Source organism: Pituophis catenifer, unplaced genomic scaffold (assembly GCF_029215685.1).
Source record: "Pituophis catenifer annectens isolate HBS135680 unplaced genomic scaffold, rPitCat1.0.hap2 SCAF_15, whole genome shotgun sequence".
NCBI lineage: Eukaryota > Metazoa > Chordata > Lepidosauria > Squamata > Colubridae > Pituophis > Pituophis catenifer.
Window position 1 is genome coordinate 13,727,078 of NW_027256895.1, and position 23,649 is coordinate 13,750,726.

The 23,649-nt window shown below is 46.7% G+C and overlaps 1 protein-coding gene across 1 annotated transcript in view; it reads right to left on the reverse strand.

Moving 5' to 3' along the window:
• The window catches only part of LOC139324982 (vigilin-like), a 112,071-nt gene that overhangs the window by 37,144 nt on the left and 51,278 nt on the right, over positions 1-23,649 (reverse strand). Inside the window, exons 5-11 of the mRNA XM_070954768.1 lie at positions 21,236-21,451; positions 19,537-19,743; positions 16,012-16,227; positions 12,136-12,342; positions 9,314-9,421; positions 7,205-7,309; positions 5,824-5,902 (exon numbers count right to left, since the gene is read on the reverse strand). Coding sequence (XP_070810869.1) covers positions 5,824-5,902; positions 7,205-7,309; positions 9,314-9,421; positions 12,136-12,342; positions 16,012-16,227; positions 19,537-19,743; positions 21,236-21,451 — 1,138 coding nt within the window. The remainder of the gene's footprint in view (positions 1-5,823; positions 5,903-7,204; positions 7,310-9,313; positions 9,422-12,135; positions 12,343-16,011; positions 16,228-19,536; positions 19,744-21,235; positions 21,452-23,649) is intronic.

Below are 23,649 nucleotides of genomic sequence, written 5' to 3' on the forward strand. Positions count from 1 at the left end.
CCCTGGAAACAGTGAGGGACCGGCCCGCAATGGCTCTGTCAGTGAAAAGGGGCTCCCAAGCTCCATTTCTGGCTGCGATGGTTTCCAGCAACCCTTTGCTAGCGAAAACAGAACTGGCAGAGGGTTGTAGGAGGCCATTGGAGCCGGAAACGGAGCTCGGGAGCCCATTTTTTTGCTGGCAGAGTGCTCGAGCCGCCACAGGCACCCCTGACAGTGGCATCGAGCAGACCACTTCCACTCTGGCCACACCCACCTTGCCCCCTAAGGTCAAACACAACCCTGATGAGGCCCTCAATGAAATCAAGTTCGACACCCCTGCATTAGAGGAAAGTTCTCTTCTCTCTGGAGAGGGCAGGGCAGCTATCTTTTCTTCCCCTCCAGCAAAGTGTGATGGTGAAAATCCAAAAACCAGACCGGAGGAACGCAAGTTTCAGATTCAATGGCCACCCTCCGACTAACAGACCCAATCAAAGCAGGTCTCGGCTCTTCTGATCTGCCTATGTCGAGCTGATGTTGGGCTCGACAGCAGGCATCTTCACAGAACTTTAAAATCCCAAAAGCAAAACTTTATTGAGTACATCACTTTGGCACAGAAGAAAGTAAAACCAACTCTGAAAATTTTCCCGCGCAGCCCTGCATAGTTAAAATAAGTTTCATCCAGAGGAGTTGGGAAAAAAATATTGGCTACAGACTAAATTTCAACGACTGGGAGGAGGCTTGGAATAGAAACTATAATCTTACTAAATCAGCAACCTACAGGGAGAACCACTATAAAATATTTCACAGATGGTACCTAGCCCCAGCTAGATTAGCAAAAATATTTCCTAGTGCCTCAGCAATTTGTTGGAAGTGTGGAAAGGAGGTCGTCACCTTCTTTCATATGTGGTGGTCCTGCTCGGAGACAAAAAAGTTTTGGACAAAAATACAAATTTGGCTACGAGAAATAGTGGAAGAAGATATAAAACTATCCCCCGAAATTTTTCTATTAGGAATGATGGGAGATGGATTCTCTAAGGACAAGATACAATTAATTATACATGTTATAACAGCGGCCAGATTAACCTTTGCAAAATACTGGAAAGATAAACAAATCCCTCCAGAGATGACAATAATAAATAAAATTCTAGAATGCGCAGAAATGGCAAAATTAACTAGTGTTCTTAAAGATGATGAGAATTTAAAATTTAAGGCAGTATGGGAAAGGTGGTACAAATGGTGGAATAACAGAACAAGACTATAAGGATATGTCTATTTCCAATAATGATAGATTTGAAGATACTTGATGTGTACATAATGTATATATGTAATCGCACGATACCTCAGATGTTACCTGAGATTTGATGTTCTCTTTTTAAAAAAAATTTTTAAAAATCAATAAAGTATTCAAAAAAAATAAAAAAATAAAAATAAAATAAGTTTCATCCAGTGGTGGGCTGCTGCCGGTTCGGACCGGTTCAGTAGTTGTGATTTGCAGGCCAATCCACCCCAGCTCTGTGCCGTCCTATTTAACCGCATTTTTAAGCTGCACACATGCATGTAGGCATGTGCGCGAGCAAAGCGCATGCACAAAAGGCACACAAGCGAGCATGCGCGCATGTTCACATTTTCGATGCCCTGGACGAACCGGTTGTTAATTCATGTGCCGCCCACCTCTGGTTCCATCCCTGCCTCTCATGGAACGGGTCACATGTTCCAATTAGGCACCAGCCTTTTGTTTTGGTAACAAAACACTCCCTTCGGGGATCGTTAATTAGGAATTCTCTAACTTGGCTGTGATCCCCTAAAACTAAAAAAATGAATTGGTGTCCCGTCCCCGTCCCGGTCCCCCCACCCTCCTGTGAATAAAACCAACAAATACTTTACAATTAGAGTTGAGGAAGAAATAAGTACAGGTACACCTCAACTCACGACCAAAACTGAGCCCAGTTTTCTGTTGCTAAGCAAGGCAGCTAGATTTTAGAAAATACACAAGGCAAGGATATCATTCGTTTTCCGTGCCTCCATAACGAAAACCAACATGCGGTCCATGGCTCCTTAAAGGCTAATCATTTTATTATACAGTTAGTCCTCGACTTACGACCACAACTGAGCCCAAAACTTTCTGTTGCTAAGCAAGATACCATGTTTCCCCGAAAATAAGACCCTGTCTGTTGTGGCTCCGTCCTCCGAGCCTATCTTATCGGAGGAAGAAGGCTCCGAACATGAAGGAGAGGAGACGGCCAGGCCTCCCTCTCCAGGACCCTCCTCTCTGGCAATGCCTCAGGTGTCTCCCGAAGGAGAAGAGATTGGCCAGGAGCCAGGTGTTTCCGAGCCATCGGATAGTGACGAAGAAACATTGTGGTTGGACCCACGCCAGCGTCGGAGAGACAAGCGTGCGCAGCAGAAAAGGAGGCGTGCCAGAGATTAAGCTGAGTCACTGGACCACACCCCACAGGCTATAAAAGGGAGTGTGGTGGCCATTCGGACTCTGTGACGGACAAAGCTAATCTCTGGCGAGGCACTTTGCACCTTCGGACACAACGCCTAATTGCTGCGGATTTAATTATAAACTGGACTATTCAAACTGTGTGTATTTTTGTCTGTGTTATCGGAGTAAAAGTTCTTGGCAGGCAGCCACGGAGTTGCTGCCAAGTTCCTTATCACTGACGTTGAGTGTTTGAAGAATTTATTTAACCCTCGGCTGGCTGGTTGGGTATGTGCGTGGTACGGGGACAGAACACTATCTTATATCTTTTTGAACCCTGAAAAAAGCACTTGACCTTATTGCCATGTGCTCAAAAGCCCGATTGGGCTTATTATCAGGGGATGTCTTATTTTGGGGGGAAACAGGGTAGCTATAAAGTCAGTTTTGCCCCATTTTATGACCTTTCTTGCCACAGTTGTCAGGTGAATCACTGCAGTTGTTACGTTAGTAACATGGTTGTTAAGCGAATCTGGCTTCTCCATTAGCTTTGCTTATCAGAAAGTCACAAAAGGTGATCACAGAACCCTGGGACACTGCAACCATCATAAATACATGCCAGTTGCCAAGCATTTGAATTCTGATCACATGACCAAGGGGATGCTGCAACAGTCTTAAGTGCGAAAAACAGTCGTAAGTCGCTTTTTTCAGTGCCATTGTACTTCCAATGGTCCCTGAATGAACTGTTGTAAGTAGAAGACTACTGTTGTGGCCTATCGGCAGGGGTGAAATGCTCCCAGTTTGGAACGGATCACCCGATCTGGTAGCGATGGTGGCGGGTGGTTCGGAGAACCGGTAGCAAAAATCCCTGCACGCACCCCACCCATGCCCAGCTGAGCCGCACGATCATCAGAGGCTGTTTTTTTTACTTTAAAAAGCATTTTTTCTACAACCTCTTCGGCCGAAAAAATGCTTTTTAAAGTAAAAAAAAAGGCCTCTGATGATCGCACAGCTCAGCTGGGATCGCCAGAGGCTTCTAAAAGCATTTTTTTCTGCAACCTCTTCAGCCGAAGAGGCTGTAGGAAAAAAAATGCCTGTAAAAGCCTCTGGCAACCCCAGCTGACTTGCCTGATCGCCAGAGGCTTCTAAAAAAAAATTATTATATGTATATGAAATCTTATTCTGTTCACCGCCCTGAGTCCTTCGGGAGAAGGGCGGTATAGAAATTCAATAAATAATAATAATAATAATAATAATAATAATAATAATAATAATAATAATAATAATAGCATTTTTTTCTGCAACCACTTAAGGTTGTAGAAAAAATGCTTTTAAAAGTAAAAAAAAAAAAGTTGACCACACCCACCCAGTCATATTACCCCCACCACCACCAAGCCACGCCCACAGAACTGGTAGTAACAAATTTTAGATTTCACCCCTTCCTATCGGCCACTGTCCCCTCCAGCAGCCAAATCAGAGGAGGAGGAGGTATGGGAGTCAGGGCCAGCATCAAGGCAACCTGAGAGCTCCGAGGGGGAAGAGGGAATGGACCTGGCAGAGAGAGAGACAGAGGCGGAGCCTGGGCCCTCCATCAGCCCTCAGCTGGAGAGTCAACTGCCCCCAGATCTGGAGGTGGCTGATGAGGAAGAGGAGGAACAGCTGGGTCCCGTGCCTGATGTGTGGGTGCGCAGAAGGCAGAGAAGAGGAGAGCAGCGGAAATCCGTGGGCTGATCCTTGGGATAGAAGAGCTACTGCTGCTAGAGAAGCCCCACCCTAGCTCTGTGGATAAAAGGCAGGGGGCGGAGATGAATAGATGTGGCAGACAACTATTCATCTCTCCTGCCGGATAGACTTGTTAGCCTGCTGTATGTGAGAGAGAGACTTTTTGCCAAGGCTGCTGGAGCTCCTAATAAAGGAATAATTGATTTAACTACAGAGGGTTTGTTGTGTTTGGTAGCTGGGTCAGAACAACTACCTGTACCCCTTTTGAGTAGTTAAAATGTTAAGGTAATGCATCAGAGGGAGCTTTAAAACTGTCGGAAAGGGAACAAAAGCCAAGAGATCATTTTCTGTGAGAATTGATCAGATCTTTTTAAAAAAAAATGTGGGCCACCTCCGTCTAAGTTTCCTGGGAGCCCCTGAAGACCCTCGAGCTAATCTGTCAAGATAACCTACGGTGCAGAGTTGGAGCAAGATCAACTAATTTGGCAGGTTGATGAGAAAAATAAAAAGGGAGAAGCAAAAATCCTACCTATAGCCCTGAGCCAAGTCACACAGATGAGAATCTGGGTCACCACTGAAAAAGATTAACACTCAATATGGAAGACGAAAAGGGCTGTTTGGTTAATCTGAGCCTGGTTAGCTCAGCAGACTAATGCATTGTAATTTAACTCCAGCTGTCTGCAAGTAGTAAGTTTGAATCTTGCCAGGCTCAAGGTTGACTCAGCCTTCCATCCTTTCTAAGGTAGGTAAATTGAGGACCCAGTTTGTGGGGGCAATAAGCTGACTTTGTAAAAATATACAAAAGTATGAAGGCTATTGCTTAACACATTGTAAGCCACCTGAGTCTCCGGAGAAGGGTGGCATATAAATCAAATTAAAAAAAAAATCTCTTTAGGAGGCAGAAAAAGAGAGAACTCGGCTTCTGTCGCCTACTGGTCACTCTGGGAAATCCCAAAGGTGTCAGGGTTCCGACGGATGCCCTAATTAAATTAAATTATGAGCCTTGAGCCAAGCTTCAAAAGAAAGCCAGTTATTTTTGAGGAGCTTCATGTCGGCATGTTCCAAGTGGAGCAAACTCTGACCCCACATAATTTACGGCCCAGACTTGACCCTGTTTCCTCCCTCCCCCAAGGGTGTGTCATCAGTCACATTCACCAACGGAGCAACTTCGCGGGTTGTAGAGATCACTCCCCTCTGGCTGCTGTGAGTAACTCTGGGAGACAGCCTTGAGAGAGATATGTCTGGAATGTGCTTTTGTTTTTGGCTGCCATGCTGCTTCGCTGTTTTCCCATCCCTCTTGCCAATGGCAGGAGAGCAGGCCAGGGATGCTTTGTGAGTTGACATAAGGTGCTTTTCCAAAAGTCCAACTGGACTTTATTTTTCCTTGAAGAAGTTTCGCTTCTCATCCAAGAAGCTTCTTCAGTTCTGAACTGAACCGAAGAAGCTTCCTGGATGAGAAGCGAAACATCTTCAAGGTAAAACAAAGTCCAGCTGTCTTTTGAAAAAGAACCTTTGGGGCAACCATGACCTCAATGACTGAGATTCTCCATGGACACCCTGGGAAAATGTTAACAGAAAAGATTTCGTTGTTATTTAGTGGTTGTGTGTGTGCTTCAACCTTACGGTGATCGGCGGGAAAATTAACCCTGCCCCAGCCACCTCAAATCCTTCAGGGTTCTTTTATTGCTCTCTAGACTTACTGTTGGCTCCGTTTTTCCCAATCAGATGACGATGAAACCTCTGGTCAATAAGCACTTCGGTGTAGTCCATCCGTCTGAGCTGCAGAAGAGGACAGGGTGGTGAGACACAAGACTTGCAAGGCAAACATGGCGCCTCAGACAAATAGGATTCATTCTCGGACGTCAGGAATCACCCTAAAGACTTGTAGACTTCAACTCCCAGAATTCCCCAGCCAGCCACGGGAGTTGAAGTCCACAAGTCTTAAAAGGTTGCCAGGTTTGGAGAGCCCTGTGTTAATGTAAAACCGAATAGGTCTGGCACACACTCTTGCTTGCCTCACCTCCGAAGTCCCTTCCAGCCCTTTGATTCTATGATTCGCTTATCCTAGCAACAACAAAGTTCTTCTGAGATTCTTTAAAAAAAAACAAACACACAACTGCTTCTCGGTGGATTTTCAGTGTTCACGGGTTCAGAATGGTTGCCTGAACTGGAATCTATTTGCTCCACCATTAATACAGTTTTGCTAAGGTTTTCCAAGAGATCCTGGGTTTTTGGAAAATCCAGTGCCCTTTTTGGCAACAGAGCAAAAAAAGGTAGAGGTAAAATTTTCCTTTGTCCAGTTGTGTCTGACTCTTAAGGGGTGGTGCTCATCTGTTTCTTAAGGGAGGCAGCTAGTGTTGTCCGAAGACACTTTTGTGGTCATGTGGCCAGCACGGCTATATGCCAAAGGCACACAGAATGCTGTTACCTTCCCACCGAAGTGGTACCTATTTATCTACTCGCATTTGCATGTTTTTGAACTGCGAGGTGGGCAGGAGCTGGAGAAAGGAATGGGAGCTCACCCTATTGCATGGCGCTGGGTCTCGAACCTGGGCTTTTCACCTTTCCAGTAGACAAGCCCAGCTTCTTTAACCACTGAGCCATCACCCCACTCTCAACATGGCAAAAGCTGGTATCCAACTGTGGGAGGGAGAGATAACCCACAGGACTGCAGCTTTCTCATTGGACCGTTTGAATAGGCAGGGCTCCAATTTCTGGATTAGTTTTTTTAAGAAAATTTTAAGAGACACCTCAGAAAGAACAATTATTTAACAGATTAACAGAGTTGGAAGGGACCTTGCAGGTCATTGAGTCCAACCCCCTGCCCAAGCAGGAGACCCTACATCTGCCTCTACCTAGGAACTCACAACTTATGGGTGTTTTAAGCACCCTCTTCTGCAAATAGTTCTGTGTCATCTATTCAATGGGCGGCATTCGTAATATCTACACTTCACACTGCTACCAAGGAGGAAACAGATAAATTGCCGACTTGGATCTAAAAGATTTGTTCTTTCTGCTATAGTGATGAGTCTGACGAAGAAAGAGAGGAAAAGTACATGTAAGTTTCAGAAGAGAACTCACCAAGTCCCGAATGATTTCCTGAATCTGGCTTTGAGCCAATTCCACCTCCTCGGTGGGTCCTTCCAGAGTGATCTTCTCATCGCCATCCGTGAATTCAATGTGAACCTAAAAGAAGGCAAACCGTGTCCATCCATCACCAAGAAGGGTTGCACATCGTTCTCCTTCTGTCCCGGCCACTTTTTACAGAGGCACAATTGAGAGAACTGCATCACTGTTTGGTTTGGTGGCAGCAGTGCCTCAAGATAGAAAGTCCGTACAGAGAGTGGTAAGGACAATCGAGAAGATTATAGAAAGCTCTCTTCCTGTTATTCAGGATACTGCTTATGAGCACTATGTGCTTAGAGCTCAAAGCATTATTAGAGACCCATACCCACCCACTTCACAGTCTGTTTTTGTTGCTCCTCTCTGGGAGGAGGTTTCAAAGTATTTCTAGCAGGACTACCTGATGAGCCATGGTGGTGCAGTGGTTAAAATGCAGTACTCCAGGCTACTTCAACTGACTGTCGGCTGCCTGAAATTTGGCAGTTCAAATCTCACCAGACTCAAGGTTGACTTAGCCTTCCATCCTTCGAGGTGGGTAAAATGAGGGCCCAGATTGTTGGGGGCAATATGCTGACTCCGTAAACCGCTTAGAGAGGACTGTAAAGCACTGTGAAGCGGTATATGTAAGTCTAAGTGCTATTGCTATTCTGTAACAGATTTGTTCCCTATGCTATCTGTCTGGTAAACTCGCAAGATTCGTTTTTCTCGCTATGTACATGTATACATCTGAACTAGACTATGTTTTTTCTCTGTGTCATATAATATACCATATTTTTCAGAGTAGAAGACACACTTTTTCCCCCCTAAAAGAGGGTGAAAATTTTGGTTCATCTTATACACCGAATGTAGCCAAAAACGCAAGGCACGGATGGTCTGTGGCAATCCCTGCAGCCTGAAACAGCTGATTGGGGGTATTCCGGGAGGCTGATCCACCCGCCAATCAGCTGCTTGTGCTGAATCAGGCTGCAATAATGTGCAGAAGATGACCTGGCTGTTCGCTATTTGCTGCAAGGACTCAAGAGTTTGCGGCAGCAATCACATCCAGAAAGCACACACAAGTAACTGTTTCAGCAGGATTCAATAACTTCTCTTTAGATATAACATAACACATGAAGTAAATCTGCAATACCAAAAGCAGGTTTTCCAACGTGGTAGTAAATACAAGCAAAACACAAGCAGAGGAGAGGAGTTTCAGTTTCAGTTTTGAGCTGCAGACTAGCAGACTAGCTCAGCAGAGACTCAGAGCTGCAGAGATAAGCCACGCCCAGGCTCCTTGCTGTCTCCTTCCTTGTTGCTCACGCAGCAAATACTGTTTCAGTTTCCAAACAGCCCTCAACTCTCTCACACACTGACAGGACGCTACCCAGATGAATACCGATGGATTCTGGTAGGCAGAGGCAGATTTTTTTTTCTCTCATTTTCCTCCCCAAAAACTAAGGTACATCTTATGTTCCCGAGCGTCTTATACTCCGAAAAATACAGTATGTGGGTATATGCATAATTTTGTATTTATTTATTTATTTATTTAATTTGTTTATTTATTTTGTCATGTTTATGAGGTATATATTGGTGGTGACCCTTTGAGAGCTGTATGTTATCGAAATTTCATTTTAGTGTATGCCGATTAGTGTATATTCAAAGTGACAATAAAGTTATTCTAAGTCTAAGTGTATCCCAACAGGTCTCAGGCCCATTTTTGGCCTCCCTAGCCTCCTGCAGCTATCTGCTGGCCAAAAACAGGCCACCCAGGGCCTCGGCGCAGCCCATTTTCGGTCAGCAGAGTGGTATAGTAGGCCGAAAATGGGCTGCAGAGACACCGCAGGTCCTTTAATATTTCCAGGCCAGCCCCGTGAGCCAGATTTAAGCACCTTAAGTTTGACACCCCTCTTCTAGGTTCTATTAAGAGAGGGGCAAAGAGTCCAATGGACTATTCAAATTTAATTCCTGCTTTTCCAGTATCCACAAGGGAGAGGCCGGCTTTTATTTTTAAACAATATTTCATGCATTAAACCAGAGATTTTACTCTTGCTATTTTATTTATAGCCTTGTTATTTTAGGAATACTTGCCTTAGGGAGTTGCTGGGTAATTCTGCCAATATTCTGTCCTTTCTTCCCAATTATAAAACGATGTAACCAGGCTGGGGCCATTACTTCAGCTACCATCACACTCTTCGCCTAGGGAAAAGGTACAGGATGGCGAGAAGAGTTTATCGGCTTCATTCACAAGAGTGACTTTGACAACCTGGCTACAGACAGGTCTCCGAGTTAAGATACCAAAACATCTTTATGCCAGCAAGTGTTTTTAGTGCTGCAATACCTGCATTCGGCCTTCAGGTGGCGTTATGGCATCATTGCAGCATTCTCATTCATGTTTGTTTATTTTTTCTTAATTAGATGTGCAAGTTGGCTAATTACACTAAACCGGAGTTGGTTAATCTTCAGCTTCTGAGATTCACATACCTGTGTTTCCCCGAAAATAAGACCGGGTCTTATTTTCTTTTGGGCCCCAAAATAAGCACTAGGGCTTATTTTTGGAGGGGTGTCGTGTTTGATTTTTTTTTTTTCCCATGTACGAGAGGCCCACTTCTTTTGCTTGCTCGCAGTGGGGCAGGAGGCGGTGGGGGTGTGGGGTCACTTTATCTAATGAAACACTGGGGCCTTGGATAATTTCTAGCCTCTATTTTTCACAATGACATTCTTGGACTTAAAATATTTTTTTTTTCTCCTTTGTTTCCTAACTAAAAATGGGAGGAAAGCTGGTTGTTACCAAAATTGGATGGGTTTGAGAGGCACAAAATGGGAATTTAATGGATACCCCCGTTTTCCTTAAAATAAGACATGTTTTTTTACGTGTACCTAATATAAGCCCTACCACCAAAATAGGCCCTACTTAAGAGCCTACGCAGCTTGTCGACCAACCATTCCGTCTTGTTGCTCGCTGTGCAGTGGCCATGAGGCAAGGCGGGGTGTGTGTGCCCCATGCGCTCCACACCAGCTTACCTCAGGGCTCTTGCAGCCAGGCCACCCATGCCCCGACACCTGCCTTACCTTCAGCAGGACCCCGCGTAGCCGTCGGCCAACTTCCTTCTGCTTGCTCGCGGCCACAACAGAGCAGGAGGCTGAGCAACACACTGGTGCCACAGCCATGAGGCAAGGTAGGGGAAGTGGAGCTGCTCCATGCGCCCCGCAGCGATCCATTCACACCCCGACACCTGCCTCGCCTCGCGGCCATGGCACTAGTGCACCGCTCGGCCTCCTGCTCCGTTGCGGCTGCAAGCAAGCAGAAGTGGGCCGGCAGCCATGTGGCTCTTGCTGCATATAGCTGCCGCCATGAGGCAGGTGTTGGGGTGTGAATGTCCTGGCTACAGGAGCCCTGACGAAAGCCGGTGTGGGGCACATGGGACAGCTCTGTCCCCCGCCTTGCCTCGTGGCCACGGCACAGCGAGCAACAAGACAGAATGCATGGGCGACCAGCTGCGTAGGCTCTTAAGTAGGGCTTATTTTGGTGGTAGAGCTTATATTATTAGGTGCACATAAAAAAACATGCTAGGTCTTATTTTCAGGAAAACGGGGGTATCCATTAAATTCCCATTTTGTGTCCCTCAAACCCATCCAATTTTGGTGACAACCAGCTTTCCTCCCATTTTTAGTTAGGAAACAAAGGGAAAAAAATATTTTAACTCTAAGAATGCCATTGTTAAAAATAGAGGCTAAAAATTCTCCATAGCTCCAATGTTTCGTTAGATAAAGTGACCCCACATCCTCCCCCCTCCCATTTAAGTGCCCCTTTCGACCATCCCAAGATTGTCCCTCTCTCCTCTTTCACAGTTTATTGAGCGCGGTTTCCTGGAAAAAAAACACAATTTACCAAGTTCACAAGGACGCCACATCCTGTTTGTGATTTGCAATGGCCGAATGCACGTAAAACGGTAATCTAAACCAAACGGAGCCTGCTTGACGTAACACCAGTTTATTTTGAACAAAACAGCAAAGGGAAAATTATTATTATTATATTATTATAATTTTATTTCTATACCGCCCTTCTCCTGCGGGACTCAGGGCGGTGTACAGCCAAGATAAAACATTGCATATAAAATTTAAAAACAATTTAAAAAACAATTAAATAATTTCGGCCCAAAATATTAAAAACAACCCAATTAAAACCAAATTCAATTAAAACTGAGAGGATGGGATCAAGCCAGCCCAGCTAGATGGAATAGGTGTGTTTTCAGGGCCCGACGAAAAGTCCGGAGGTCTGATATCGTGTGTATCTCAGGGGGTAGGTCATTCCAGAGGGTGGGTGCTGCCACAGAGAAGGCTCTCCCCCTGGGGGTCGCCAGCCAACACTGTCTGGTCGACGGCACCCTGAGGAGGCCCTCTCTGTGCGAGCGAACCAGTCGGTGGGAGGCTATTGGCGGCAGAAGGCGGTCTCGCAGATAACCCAGCCCTAAGCCATGGAGCGCTTTAAAGGTGGTCACCAACACCTTGAAGCGCACCCGGAAGACCACAGGAAGCCAGTGCAACTCGCGCAGGAGAGGTGTCATATGTGAGCGCCCCGTCGCTCCCATAATCCCCCGCGTGGCCGCATTCTGGACTAACTGTAGCCTCCGGGTGAACCCCAAGGGGAGCCCCCCATTCCTCTCATTCCAATGAGAGGAAACACACATACGCACAGAGGAAAAAATACACCTTCTGCACAGAGCCAACCTTTTTACCTAACTGGTCTATAAAGTCTATGCGCATCTCGTTTTCAGTAAACTTACACAAATTCCAGGGGGAAAGCCAGATTTCTTTTGTTGATTTGGCACACCAAACACGGCTGCTGTGCTGATCCCATGTCAAATGTCCCATGGTTACTAGGCCTTTGGACGACCATGGCAGACGGTTACCTTGGCATAGACCTGAGTTAGGGCTGGCCCCAGTTTGTCCGGCTCTCCACGCAGAATGATGGTCTCCGAGCTGCTTTCAAGGGGCGGCATCTCCACCGAGACTCCCGTGGTATCTAGGATTTCCTGCAAGGTGTTTCCTTTCGGGCCGATGATGTACTTGTGCTGGGACTTCTTCACCTCCACAGAGATGGTGGTGGTCTTGCGCTTCTGAAAGACAGCCAGAGGCAGCTTCAAACCCAGAAAAAGTTGTAAAGCCAACCTTCATTTTAGCCTCCCAGTAATCTTGTTGGAAGGAGAGATAATCCTTCACCTTTTCACCGGGGCTGATGCACTTATATGCCCTGGAACAACATCAGTACTAAGAGTTGGAATTCATTGTTGGAATGTATTTCTACAGTAGTATTCAGCCAGTAAATGGCAATGCGTACAAGTTTGACTCTATGGTATATACGCTATGCTGTTTTGTTCTAAGTAGATTTTCCTGTTTCCTGGTAAGCAGTTGAGCAGTAAAACACATGGTGACTGTACACTTGCTTTGCTCTGTGATGTTATATATATAAACAGAATTTCTAACATTCAGACTACAGAGTTTAAACGACCCCATTAAGGAGATGTAGTCCTGCATACAGGTACAGGTAGTCCTCAATTTATGACCACACTTGAGGCCAACATTTCTATTGCTAAGCGAGATATTTGTTTTGTTCCATGTTACAACATGTTTCTTGCCACATTCGTTAACTGAATCACTGCAGCTCTTAAGTGCAGTTGTTAAGTGAATCTGGCTTCCCCACTGTCTTCAGAAGGTTGCAAACGATGACCACATGACCCCAAGACACTACAACCATCATAAATGTGACTCAGTTGTCACCATGCGAATGTTGCAATGGTCATAAGTGTGAAAAATAACCATGAGCCACAATGATGCAGTGGTTAGAGTGCAGTACTGCAGGCTAATTCTGCTGACTGCCAGCTGACTACAATTTGGCAGTCCAAATCTCACCAAACTCAAGGTTGACTCGGCCTTCGATCCTTCCGAGGTGGGTAAAATGAGGACCCAAATTGTTGGGGGCAGTAGGCTGACTCTGTCAACCGCTTAGACTATCTCAGGTAGTCCTCGACTTACAACCATTCATTTAATGACAGTTCAAAATTACAAAGGCAGTGAAAAAAGTGACTTATGACCGTTTTTCACACTTACAACCTTTGCAACATCCCCATGGTCAATTGATCAAAATTTGCACACTTGGCAACTGGCATGTATTTATGACCTTTGCGGTGTCCAGGGTCATATGATCATTTTTTTTTTTTTTGCAACCTTCTGACAAAGTCAATGGGGAAGGCAGATTCATTTAACAGCCGTGTTAGTAGCTTAACAACTGCAGTGATTTGCTTAACAACCGTGACAGGAAAGGTCGTAAAAAAGCTACCCTGTATTATTGGGTCGGCCAATAAATTTAATGAAGAAATAATAATTAAAATACAGCAAAGCTCATTGAACTGTCTGGCTTAGGGATGGAAATTTTGGGCTCAGCTGTGGTCATAAGTTGAGGACTACCTGTAAAGGTACCCTTGATCAAACTGAGGAAGGGAATTTTTTTTTTTTGTTGAGTGCAAAGCAGGCAGGTCACAGTAGGTGGCGGCCCTGAGTCAGTTGTACTGGTATGTGGGAATGGCCTTGAGAGACAGGGAAGAACTACAGCCAGGGGAATGATCAGATAAGAGGCAGCTTAGCCTATAGTAACAATTGAGATCAGTGGTGGGTCTCCAATATTCTTACCATCGGTTCATCCTCGCCCACGCGCCTTCCGCACATGTGCCCGGCCTTGAAAACGTGCCTAAATAGGATGTCTTAGAGCCGGGGTGGGTGGGCAAGCCGACCGTGATCTCCACTACCGGTTTACCCGAACCGATACGAACTGGCTGAATACCACCTCTGATGGGGATGTGGCAAATGTCTATCAAGTGACCCTCCTTAGTTTCTTGGGCTTTGGGCACATGATGGGGAAGAAATGTACTTTCAGATTTGCAAGGTTCTGTTAAGCCGCAGGGGTATGCAATCTTAAACACTCCAAGAGCCATTTGGACCCGTTTCCCAGAGAAAAGAAAACACCAGGAGCCACAAAACCTGGATGGGCTTGACCAACTCGATGTTACTCACTTCTACATGACCCCTCCTAGCCACGCCTATCCAGCTGGTCATTAGGGCAGAGAACCGGTTGTTAAAAAACACCGGGAATCACAAAACCCTTTTGACATCTCTCTCTCCCTCTCTCTCCCACCCCCCCACCCCCCACTTGTATCTCTCTGTCTGCCCTGGCCACTTCTCCATCCCATACTGTCGCCCTTACCTTCTCGGGCCAGGTGAGGAGTGACTGCGAGGGGAGGGCGAGGCCAGCCAGTGATGGGATCACCTGACAGGGAGCCACAGCAGAAGGCCCAAAGAGCCACATGTGGCTCCAGAGCCGCAGGTTGCTGACACCTGTGTTAAGGTAACCTTACAATACAGTAGAATTAGTTGTTTCCTGTCTGGACTCCCTTGCAAGGCTGACAGTAGCTGATGTCGAAGTACCAGATATGTGACTTGAACAACATTGGAAAGTTTACACACACACACACACACACACACACACACGACAGCTGCAAAACCAGGTGTTATATTCAGGTTGAAAGAAAGTTCTGACCTGTGTGAGAAATATTCCCTGTTTCTTCCCATACAAGAGGGAAGGTTTAGTATGAAATCCTTATCTGCATCCAAGTCCCTCTATTTTCCCCCCTCCGTTTATAACTGTTTCTTTCTTGTTTTCGCTACCAAGAATCACTCAGGTGACAGACATAAAAAGACAGATAGGGTCATTGCTCTGAAACTGCCCGCCTTAGCAAAACTGCCAAGTTTTCTGTTCAACTAGCAGCAAGCAGCAAAAATGTGAGGATTGATGATCCTAAGAACGGAAAGACTGTCATTTCCACAGAAACAAATTGTTGTTTCGTTGGCTTTCCCATCGATGGGGAAGCCATCACCTCTAATTAGGCGTCTCCTGAGCGGCGCTCAAATTTCCCCGTTAACAGATACAGATAGTCCAGTGGTGAAATCTAAAATTTGTTACTACCAGTTCTGTGGGCGTGGCTTGGTGGGGAGGTAATGTGACTGGGTGGGCGTGGCCATTTTTTAAAAAAACTTTTAAAACCATTTTTTCTACAACCTCTTCGTGAAGAGGTTGTAAAAAAATCCTTTCAAAAGGCTCTGACGATCCCAGCTGAGTTGCCGATCAGGCAACAAAACTCTGCTCAGCAAAAAGACAAGATGCTGTTATGCAACGTATAGCAAGGTTGTAGGGTATTAAAGCATCTGGAAATATTTACCTGAAAAAGACAACTTAAAGAGGATATGACAAGAACTACTTAAAGGAAAGTCGCATGGAAAAAGTCAATGGGTTTGTTCTGAACCAATTAAGCAAACTAATTGTCTCCTGCAAACTCCGCTCCTCTTTTATTCCCTCTGGGAGGGGCCATTCATCGTCCACCTGTGGCTTTACTCCTGAGTCGACCCTTGTTCTTTAGCTGTTTCCTTTGTCTGGCAACTCTGCGCATCCGCACACTGGGAACAGGTTCCAGCTGTTCATCTGCCTCACTGATGTCTGACTCCGAAGGCAGCTGATAGTTGGCATACGGCCCTGACCCCCTCTCTGCCTCCGACACAGAGCCTGCATCGGAGCCTTCCCCAGACTTCAGGACTGGCCCATGTTCCTCCCCAACCTCCTCACTGTCCAAATCTGGCGGACCACAACAGTGCCAGAGTGGAATAAGAAGTATGGCGACAGATACCCAAATAGTGTAGACCCGCCCCACCCCATCCCAGAGAGATCTCTCAAGCACTACCTTGTCCTCGTAGATCTTGCGGATACGCAGGAGAGCCTGGGAGACAGGTTCCTTCTCCCCAGTAATGATGATCTCATCCTTGCTGACGCTGGGCGGGGGGATGTTGATGCGTGCCCCTGTCTCCTGCATGATCTCCTGGACTGTTTTGTTGAAGGCCCCCGCGATGAAAGGGTGGAAGACCTTCTCCAGGTTCAAGCGCTCGACTGCTCGTTTGTCCTAAAAAGGAAAACCACGGAAGAAGCTTCAGCCTGACTAGAGATGAAGAGATAGAAAGTCAGAGCTGGAGAAGCTTCTTAGATGAGAAGCGAAACGTCTTCAAAAAAAAACCCAAGGAAGTCCAGTTGCCTCTTTGAAAACATGCTTCCTTCTGTTCTATGTGACACAACTGAAGCTCTTTATTTATTTATTTGTGTCCTGCCTTGATTATTTTTATAAATACAGGTGGTCCTCGACTTAACGACCACACTTGAGCCCAGGGTTTATGTGGCTAAGTGAGACATTTTGTTAAGGGAGTTTTGTCCCATGTTACGACTTGTCTTGCCACGTTTCGTAAGTGAATCCCTGCAGCTGCTAAATTAGCAACCCGGTTATTAAGTGAATCTGACTTCCCCATCGACTCTGCTCGTCGGAAGGTCACAAAAGATGATCACGTGTCTCCAACCGTCATAAATATGAACCCAGCTGCAACCGTCATAAATATGAACCCAGTTGTCAAACAGCTGAATGTAAATGACGTGATCGTGGGGATACCGGTCATAAGTGTGAAAAAATGGTCATCAGCCACTTTTTTCAGTGCCACTGTAACTTCAAACAACTGTTGTAAGTTGAGGACTACCTGTAACTCAAGGTGGAGAACGCATCTAAGATACATTATTCTCACAACAACTGTGTGAGATCTGTTGGGTTGAGAGAGAACGATTGGCTGAAGGTCACCAAGCTACTTTTCATGGCTAAAGCAGGACTTGAACTCATGATCTCCCGTTTTAGGCCTGGTGCCTGAACTACTAGACCAGTAATGGTTAACCTTTTTGATGCCGAGGTCCCAAAGCGCGTGGGTGCGCGAATGCACGCATGGGTGCCCCAACCCCCAAAATGCAATGTGAGTGCCCTGCGTGCATGCGCCCTGTTCCCACGCATGCGCCCCATTCCCGTGCATGCGGCGTGTCCCCCACGCATGTACCCTGTCCCCCCCTCACATGCGGCCCGCCCCCCCCCCCGGCTCTCCATTTTGGCTTCCAGATTGGTGCAGGAGGCTTTCTAGGACCAAAACGGGGTGCCGCGGGGGGTGTGTGCCCGTGCCCCGTTTTGGGCATGGAAAGCTTCCTGCACCAACCTGAAAGCTAAAACAGGGTGCGGGGATGCCTCGTGAGCCCCCACCGTGCCCCATTTTGGGCCTGGAAAGCCTCCTGCATCAACCTGCACCTCCTGCGCATGCACCCCCATGCATGCACGTCCCCCCCCATGTCCCCTGCCCCCCCCGCATGTGCAGCAGAGACCAGAAGACCAGCTGGCCAGCAGGAAGCATGCACGCATGCATGGTGGAACTGGGCCGGGGCAACGGCTGGCATGCCCGCAGAGAGGGCTCTGCCTGCCAAGAAAAGTCGTAAAACGGGGTAAGACACCCTTAACCACCGTCTTGGGGGTGGTTAAGTGAGTCTGACTTAACCAAGAAAATTTTGGGCTCAGCTGCGGTCATTAACCAAGGACTGCCTGTAATCATTGATTTTAAGAGTTGCAGTGGTGCAGCGGTTAGAGTGCAGTCCTGCAGGCTACTTCTGCTGCCTGCAATTTGGCAGTTCGAATCTCACCAGGCTCAAGGTGTTCTGACCTAGGTTGACCAAATCACGAAACAGACTCCTTGTCCCGAAAAAAAACCCCTTTTTATTTGGCTAATGTGAATTCCTAGCATTCACATCCAGCAAAGTCCCCGCAAACAGTCTTTCAAGGGTGAATTGCAACAACAGACCTTATCAGTCCTTGGATCGTTGCCAGCCTGATATCTTCCAGGCGCAGCACTGTACAATGAAATACTTGGCAAGGAGTCTCTGTGGGGCACGAACTCAAAGAAGCAAATCTTCACGCTAATAAACGAACTAATTGTCTCCTGCAAAGACCACTCCCCTTTTGTTCCTATTTATTCCCTGTGGGAGGGGCCATTCAGCGTCCCCTTGTGCCTTTACTCCCAAGTCGACCCCTGTTCCTTAATTGTTCCCTTCTCCTGAGCACATCGGGAACAGGCTCCAGCTGTTCTTCTGCCCCACTGATATCCAACTCCGAAGGCAGTTTATAACTGTCGAAAGGCCTTGGCCCAATCTCTACCTCCAACGCAGAACACTTATTAGAGCCTTCCCCAGACTCCAGGACTGGCCCATGTTCCTCCCCAACATCTTCACTATCCGAGTCTGTAGCCAGCTCTGCTAGCCGCTGGCGGCCACAACACAAGATTGACTCGGCCTTCCATCCTTCCAATGAAAATGAGTAAAATGAGGGCCCAGATTGTTGGGGGGCAAAATGCTGACTCTGTAAACTGCTTAGAGAAGGCTATAAAAGCACTGTGAAGCAGTATATAAGTCTAAGTGCTATTGCTATTTTCATTGCAAGTGTTGTGGTCCGCCAGCAGCCTACGGAGCTGGCAGAAGAGTCGGACAGTGAGGAGGTTGGGGAGGAACATAGGCCAGTCCTGGAGTCTGGGGAAGGCCCAGACGAGGGCTCTGCATTGGAGGCAGAGATGGGGCCAGGGCCATCTGGGAGTGATGTGCGGACTCTGGAGCCTCCAGAGTTGGACAGCAGAGAGGCAGAGGAACAGGAGGAGCCTGTTCCTAGTGCGCACATGCGGAGAGCTGCCAGAAGGCACGAACAGTTAAAACAAAAGGGACGACTCGGAAGTAAGGCCTGGAGATGATTGGTCCCTCCCATAAAGCTTAAAAGAAGAGCAAAGGCACGTGGGCACTTTGCAGGAAAGCAACGTTGTTAATTCTGTTCCCAGTCGGCATCTCTGTTTGATTCTGGACTCCGTATGGCTTTGCCAAGTAGGTCTTTGGCAGAGTGTCAAGGGAGATAAAGATTGGTGATTATCCCAAAGGACTTCTCCCAAAGGACTTTTTGCATCTAATTGGGACTCAGCTGTGAATGAACGTAATTCACAGTTGTTGCAATAAAAGAGGTTTTTGGGACTACTCATGTGTTTCAATGACTCAGGAAGCCTAGGTCACAACAGCAAGCCTGCTGTGAAAAAAAGACAGTAGCGCTCCTGAAATTAAGAAGTAACATGTAAGAACCCTTCCTCACCTTTTGGGGGGAAGGGGAAATACAGACACAAGTACTCATTAAAGTTCCATTTGGTTAACTCTATGGCAAAATTAAGAACACAATCCATGCCACTTGTCTCCTGGAGTGCCTGTTTATTGTTCTAGACTCAAGACGTTGCTGCATCAACTGCAGAAGACGTTCAAAATAATCTCTTGCGAACTTCCGCGTCTCCACCCTGTCGCCTTCGGAGAGAAGGAGAGGCACCCAGCCGCTCACCTGCTCCGCTGAGATGAGCAAGATCTCATGACGTGCTTTCTCGATGCCTTCTTTGGTGCCCGTGATCTTGATCTGGCTGCTGGGATCCTCGGGCCGTGGGATGTTGATCTTGGTGGCGGTCTTTAGCTCGAGCTCCTGCAGTTTCTCGCCATTCTTGCCGATCACAAAGCGATGGTGTTCTTTGGGGATTGTGACAGTAGCTGAAGCCTGTGGAAAGGAGGGAATTGTGGAGAGGGATTGAAGCATCTGAGGGGGCAGATTTGCTAGAAAAACAGAGGAAGAGCAGGAATTTACACAAGGTCAAGCTGTCAACTCTGAGGAGAACCTGGTCGAAGCCATCTTCTGCTACTTCATAGTTGCCACAAACTAGTAGAGGGGAGGGGGAGACCTGACAACCTAGCTAGCAATCAAAACAAAAAGCTTTCTTGTGGGAACCAAGGTCAGATATACAAGTGGCTGTTGAAGGAGGAAAAAGTTAACCAAGGAGCCCGTCAAACATCCCGGGTGGAGAATGTGACCTGTGATAATAGGGGAGGAGATCAATTGCTATTTTATTATGTTATTACTGGGAGAAAACTTTTCAGAGTTGGCTTTTAAAGGGCTGTGCTGATTTGATGCATCTAATGAACATGTTCTTTGAGGAATCTGCCTGCTTCAGAGTTCTGCTTTCAATAGGTGTGTTACTTGAAACACTGACACAAGTCTCGCCTATAGTAACCATCTTGGAGGAAGTATTTGGACCAACAGACGAGGACAGGGGATGTTTGCAAATACTCCTAAGATCAATTCTGGATAAACTTGGAGAAGACCTGTCTGTAATTATGGAGAGTCTCTGCCAGATTGCCAGTCTAGACTAAGGATAGCCCTTGTTCTAACCCGGCTCCCAAACACGACAAACTCTCTGTGGTTAACAAAATGTTCCTCTTATTAGGAGCCCAGACAAAAAGTCTCTCTCTCACAGACAGGCTAACAAGTCTGTCCGGCAGGGAGACAAATAGTTGTCTGCCACATCTATTCATCTCTGCCCCCTGTCTTTTATCCACAGAGCTAGGGTGAGGCTTCACTCTTCTGTTCCAAAGACCGGCCCATAGATTTCCACTGCTCTCCTCTCCTCTGCCTTTTGCGCATCCACAGGTCAGGCACTGGACCCAGCTGTTCCTCCTCTTCCTCATCAGCCACCTCCAAACCTGGGGGCTGTTGACTTTCCATCTAAGGGCTGATGGACGGCCCAGGCTCCGCCTCTGTCTCTCTCTCTCTCTGCCAGCTCCATTCCCTCTTCCCCCTCAGAGCTCTCAGATTGCCTTGATGTTGGCCCTGACTCCCACACTGCCTCCTCATCTGATTTGGCTGCTGGACGGATTGGCGGCCAACAGGCCACAACAGCCCTTCCAGATGTCATAAGACTACAGAATGCTGCCTAGCCTGAGGAGAAACAGAGCTCAACATCTGTAGGCCCCAGTTCTGTCCAGCAGAACTGAGCCGATAGGCCAATGGCAAGATTCTGTTGAAGGCAGCCTTCTACAAAAGATCCCGATTTGCTGCCAGTTTTCGAAGGATGACTACAAAGTCAGCGTGTCACCCTGGAAACCTTTAAATAATGTTAATTGTAATGTTTAAAGTGCTGAATTGGGAGCAGGAGATGGCGAACCATCACCGCAATGGCTCTGTGGAGCAAGAGAGGCTAGCTTTGACCTGTCACCTGGGTCTGAAGCCGAGCGACAATTTCCTTCCGTGCTTTCATCACAGAGTCCAGTTTGCCAGTCACCATGATGGACAGGCCCTGGTCCTTGGCCAAGGAAAGCTCAATATGAGCCCCCGTCTTCTGCATGATGTCCACGCAGACTTTGGCCTCGTCGCCTTCTCCGAACTGGCTGTTGTCCTTGTAGCGTCGCTCTTCCAGAGGGACGTGAAACACCTGTCAAGAAGAACCAGGCACTGTTATCGAAATGCTACAACAGGGGTGTGAAACTCTATTTCACTGAGGGCCACATCAGGGTTTTGGTTGACCTCGGAGGGCTGGGGGTCGTGGCCAGGTATGGGGGTGGACATGGTGGACATGATACAGGACTCATGTCGGGGGCACCTGTGGTGGCCAAGTGCTAAGGCAGGACTTCCCCGAGACCCTCCTTCACTCTCATAATCTCCTTCCTTCCTTCCTTCCTTCCTTCCCTTCCTTCCTTCCTCCCTCCCCTTCCCTCCTCTCTCTTATTTTTCCTTCCCTCTTCATTTTCCTTTCATCTTCTTTCTTTCCTTCTTTGTCTTTGTCTTTCCTCTTCCCCTTTCTCCTTTCCTGTCCCTTCTTGCATGCTCAAATGCAAAAGCGGAAACATTTCTCCTTTTGTTTTGTTTTTAGTTTGCTTTGATATTTATTTATTTATTTATTTATTTATTTATTTATTTATTTATTTATTTATTTATTTATTTATTTACTTACTTACTTACTTACTTACTTACTTACTTACTTACTTACTTACTTACTTACTTATTTATTATTGGTTTGATTTATATGCCGCCCTTTTCCGGAGACTCAGGGCGGCTTACAATGCGTTAAGCAATAGCCTTCATACTTTTGTATATACCTGCTTAGTAGGGCTTTCGGCTCCCCACCCCCCAGCAGTGTTCTTTTTTATACAAAGTCAGCTTATTGCCCCCACAAACCAGGTCCTCATTTTACTACCTCAGTTTGACATCCCTGTGCTATAACATTTCCAGACGCCCTTGCTGGATCCTAAGGGAAATCCTAAGGGGCTGCCACAAACCTATTCTCCACAGAATCTGAAAGCAGAACTAGAAGCAATGGAAACGCATCAAGGAGAGAAACCACCTAGAACTAAGGAGAAACTTCCTAACAGCGAGAACAAATAACCGGAAGTTGGTGGAGTGCTCCATCACTGGAGGCTTTTAAGAAGAGATTGGACAGCCATTTGTCTGAAATGGTACAGGGTGTCCTGCCTGAGCAGGGGGTTGGACTAGAAGACCTCCGAGATCCCTTCCTACTCTGTTATTTTGCAGAAAAAACAATGGCTACCAACCTGCCTTCCATTGAGGACCTGTATACTGCACGAGTCAAAAAGTGGGCTGTGAAAATATTTACAGACCCCTCGCATCCTGGACATATATTGTTTCAACTCCCACCCTCAAAACGACACTATAGAGCACTGCACACCAGAACAACTAGACACAAGGACAGTTTTTTCCCCCAAACGCCATCACTCTGCTAAACAAAGAATTCCCTCAAGACTGTCAACTTATTCACTAAGCCTGCATTACTATTACTATTAATCTTCTCATCGTTCCTATCACCCATCTCCTCCCACTTAGGACTGCATGACTGTAACTTGTTGCTATATCCTTACGATGTACCGTATTTTTGGGGGTGTAAGACACACTTTTTTCCGCCCTAAAAGGGGATGAAAATTTAGGTGCGTCTTATACACCGAATGTAGCCCCGCCCAACCACTGGCCCCCCACCCTTTGGCCTCTGCCTCGCAGCAGTTACCTCCTTGCAAGCAAACAGCAAGAAAAAAACAGCTCCTTTCAGCTTCAGCACAGCCTAATTAGCCCAAGTTGATTGGATTGGCCTCCCAACTCTCAGCTGATTTGCTCTCAGCTGTTTTGCGCAGGGCTCTGCTGCTTGCTGCAAAGAGGTAAATTGCTGGAACAGATTATTTTTTTCCTTGTGCTAATCAAACAATGCTGAAAACGAAAATGAAAGTAAAGCAGGCCATTTGCTGTAACGAGGCAAAATTGCGCAGAGGCAGAGGGAGATTTCTTTTTCTTCTTTTCCTCACCAACAAGAGCCTTGGTGGCGCAGCGGACTAAAGTGCTGTTAATTAGCACTTAGCTGCCAGCTGCCTGCAATTACTGCGAGTTCAAATCTCACCAGGCTCAAGGTTGACTCAGCCTTCCATCCTTCTGAGGTAGGTAAAATGAGGACCCGGATTGTGAGGGCAATAAGCTGACTTTGTATAAAAAGAACACCGCTTAGGGGGAGCCAAAAGCCCTACTAAGCAGGTATATACAAAAGTATGAAGGCTATTGCTTAACGCATTGTAAGCCGCCCTGAGTCTCCGGAGAAGACCGGCATGTAAATCGAACCAATAAATAAATAAA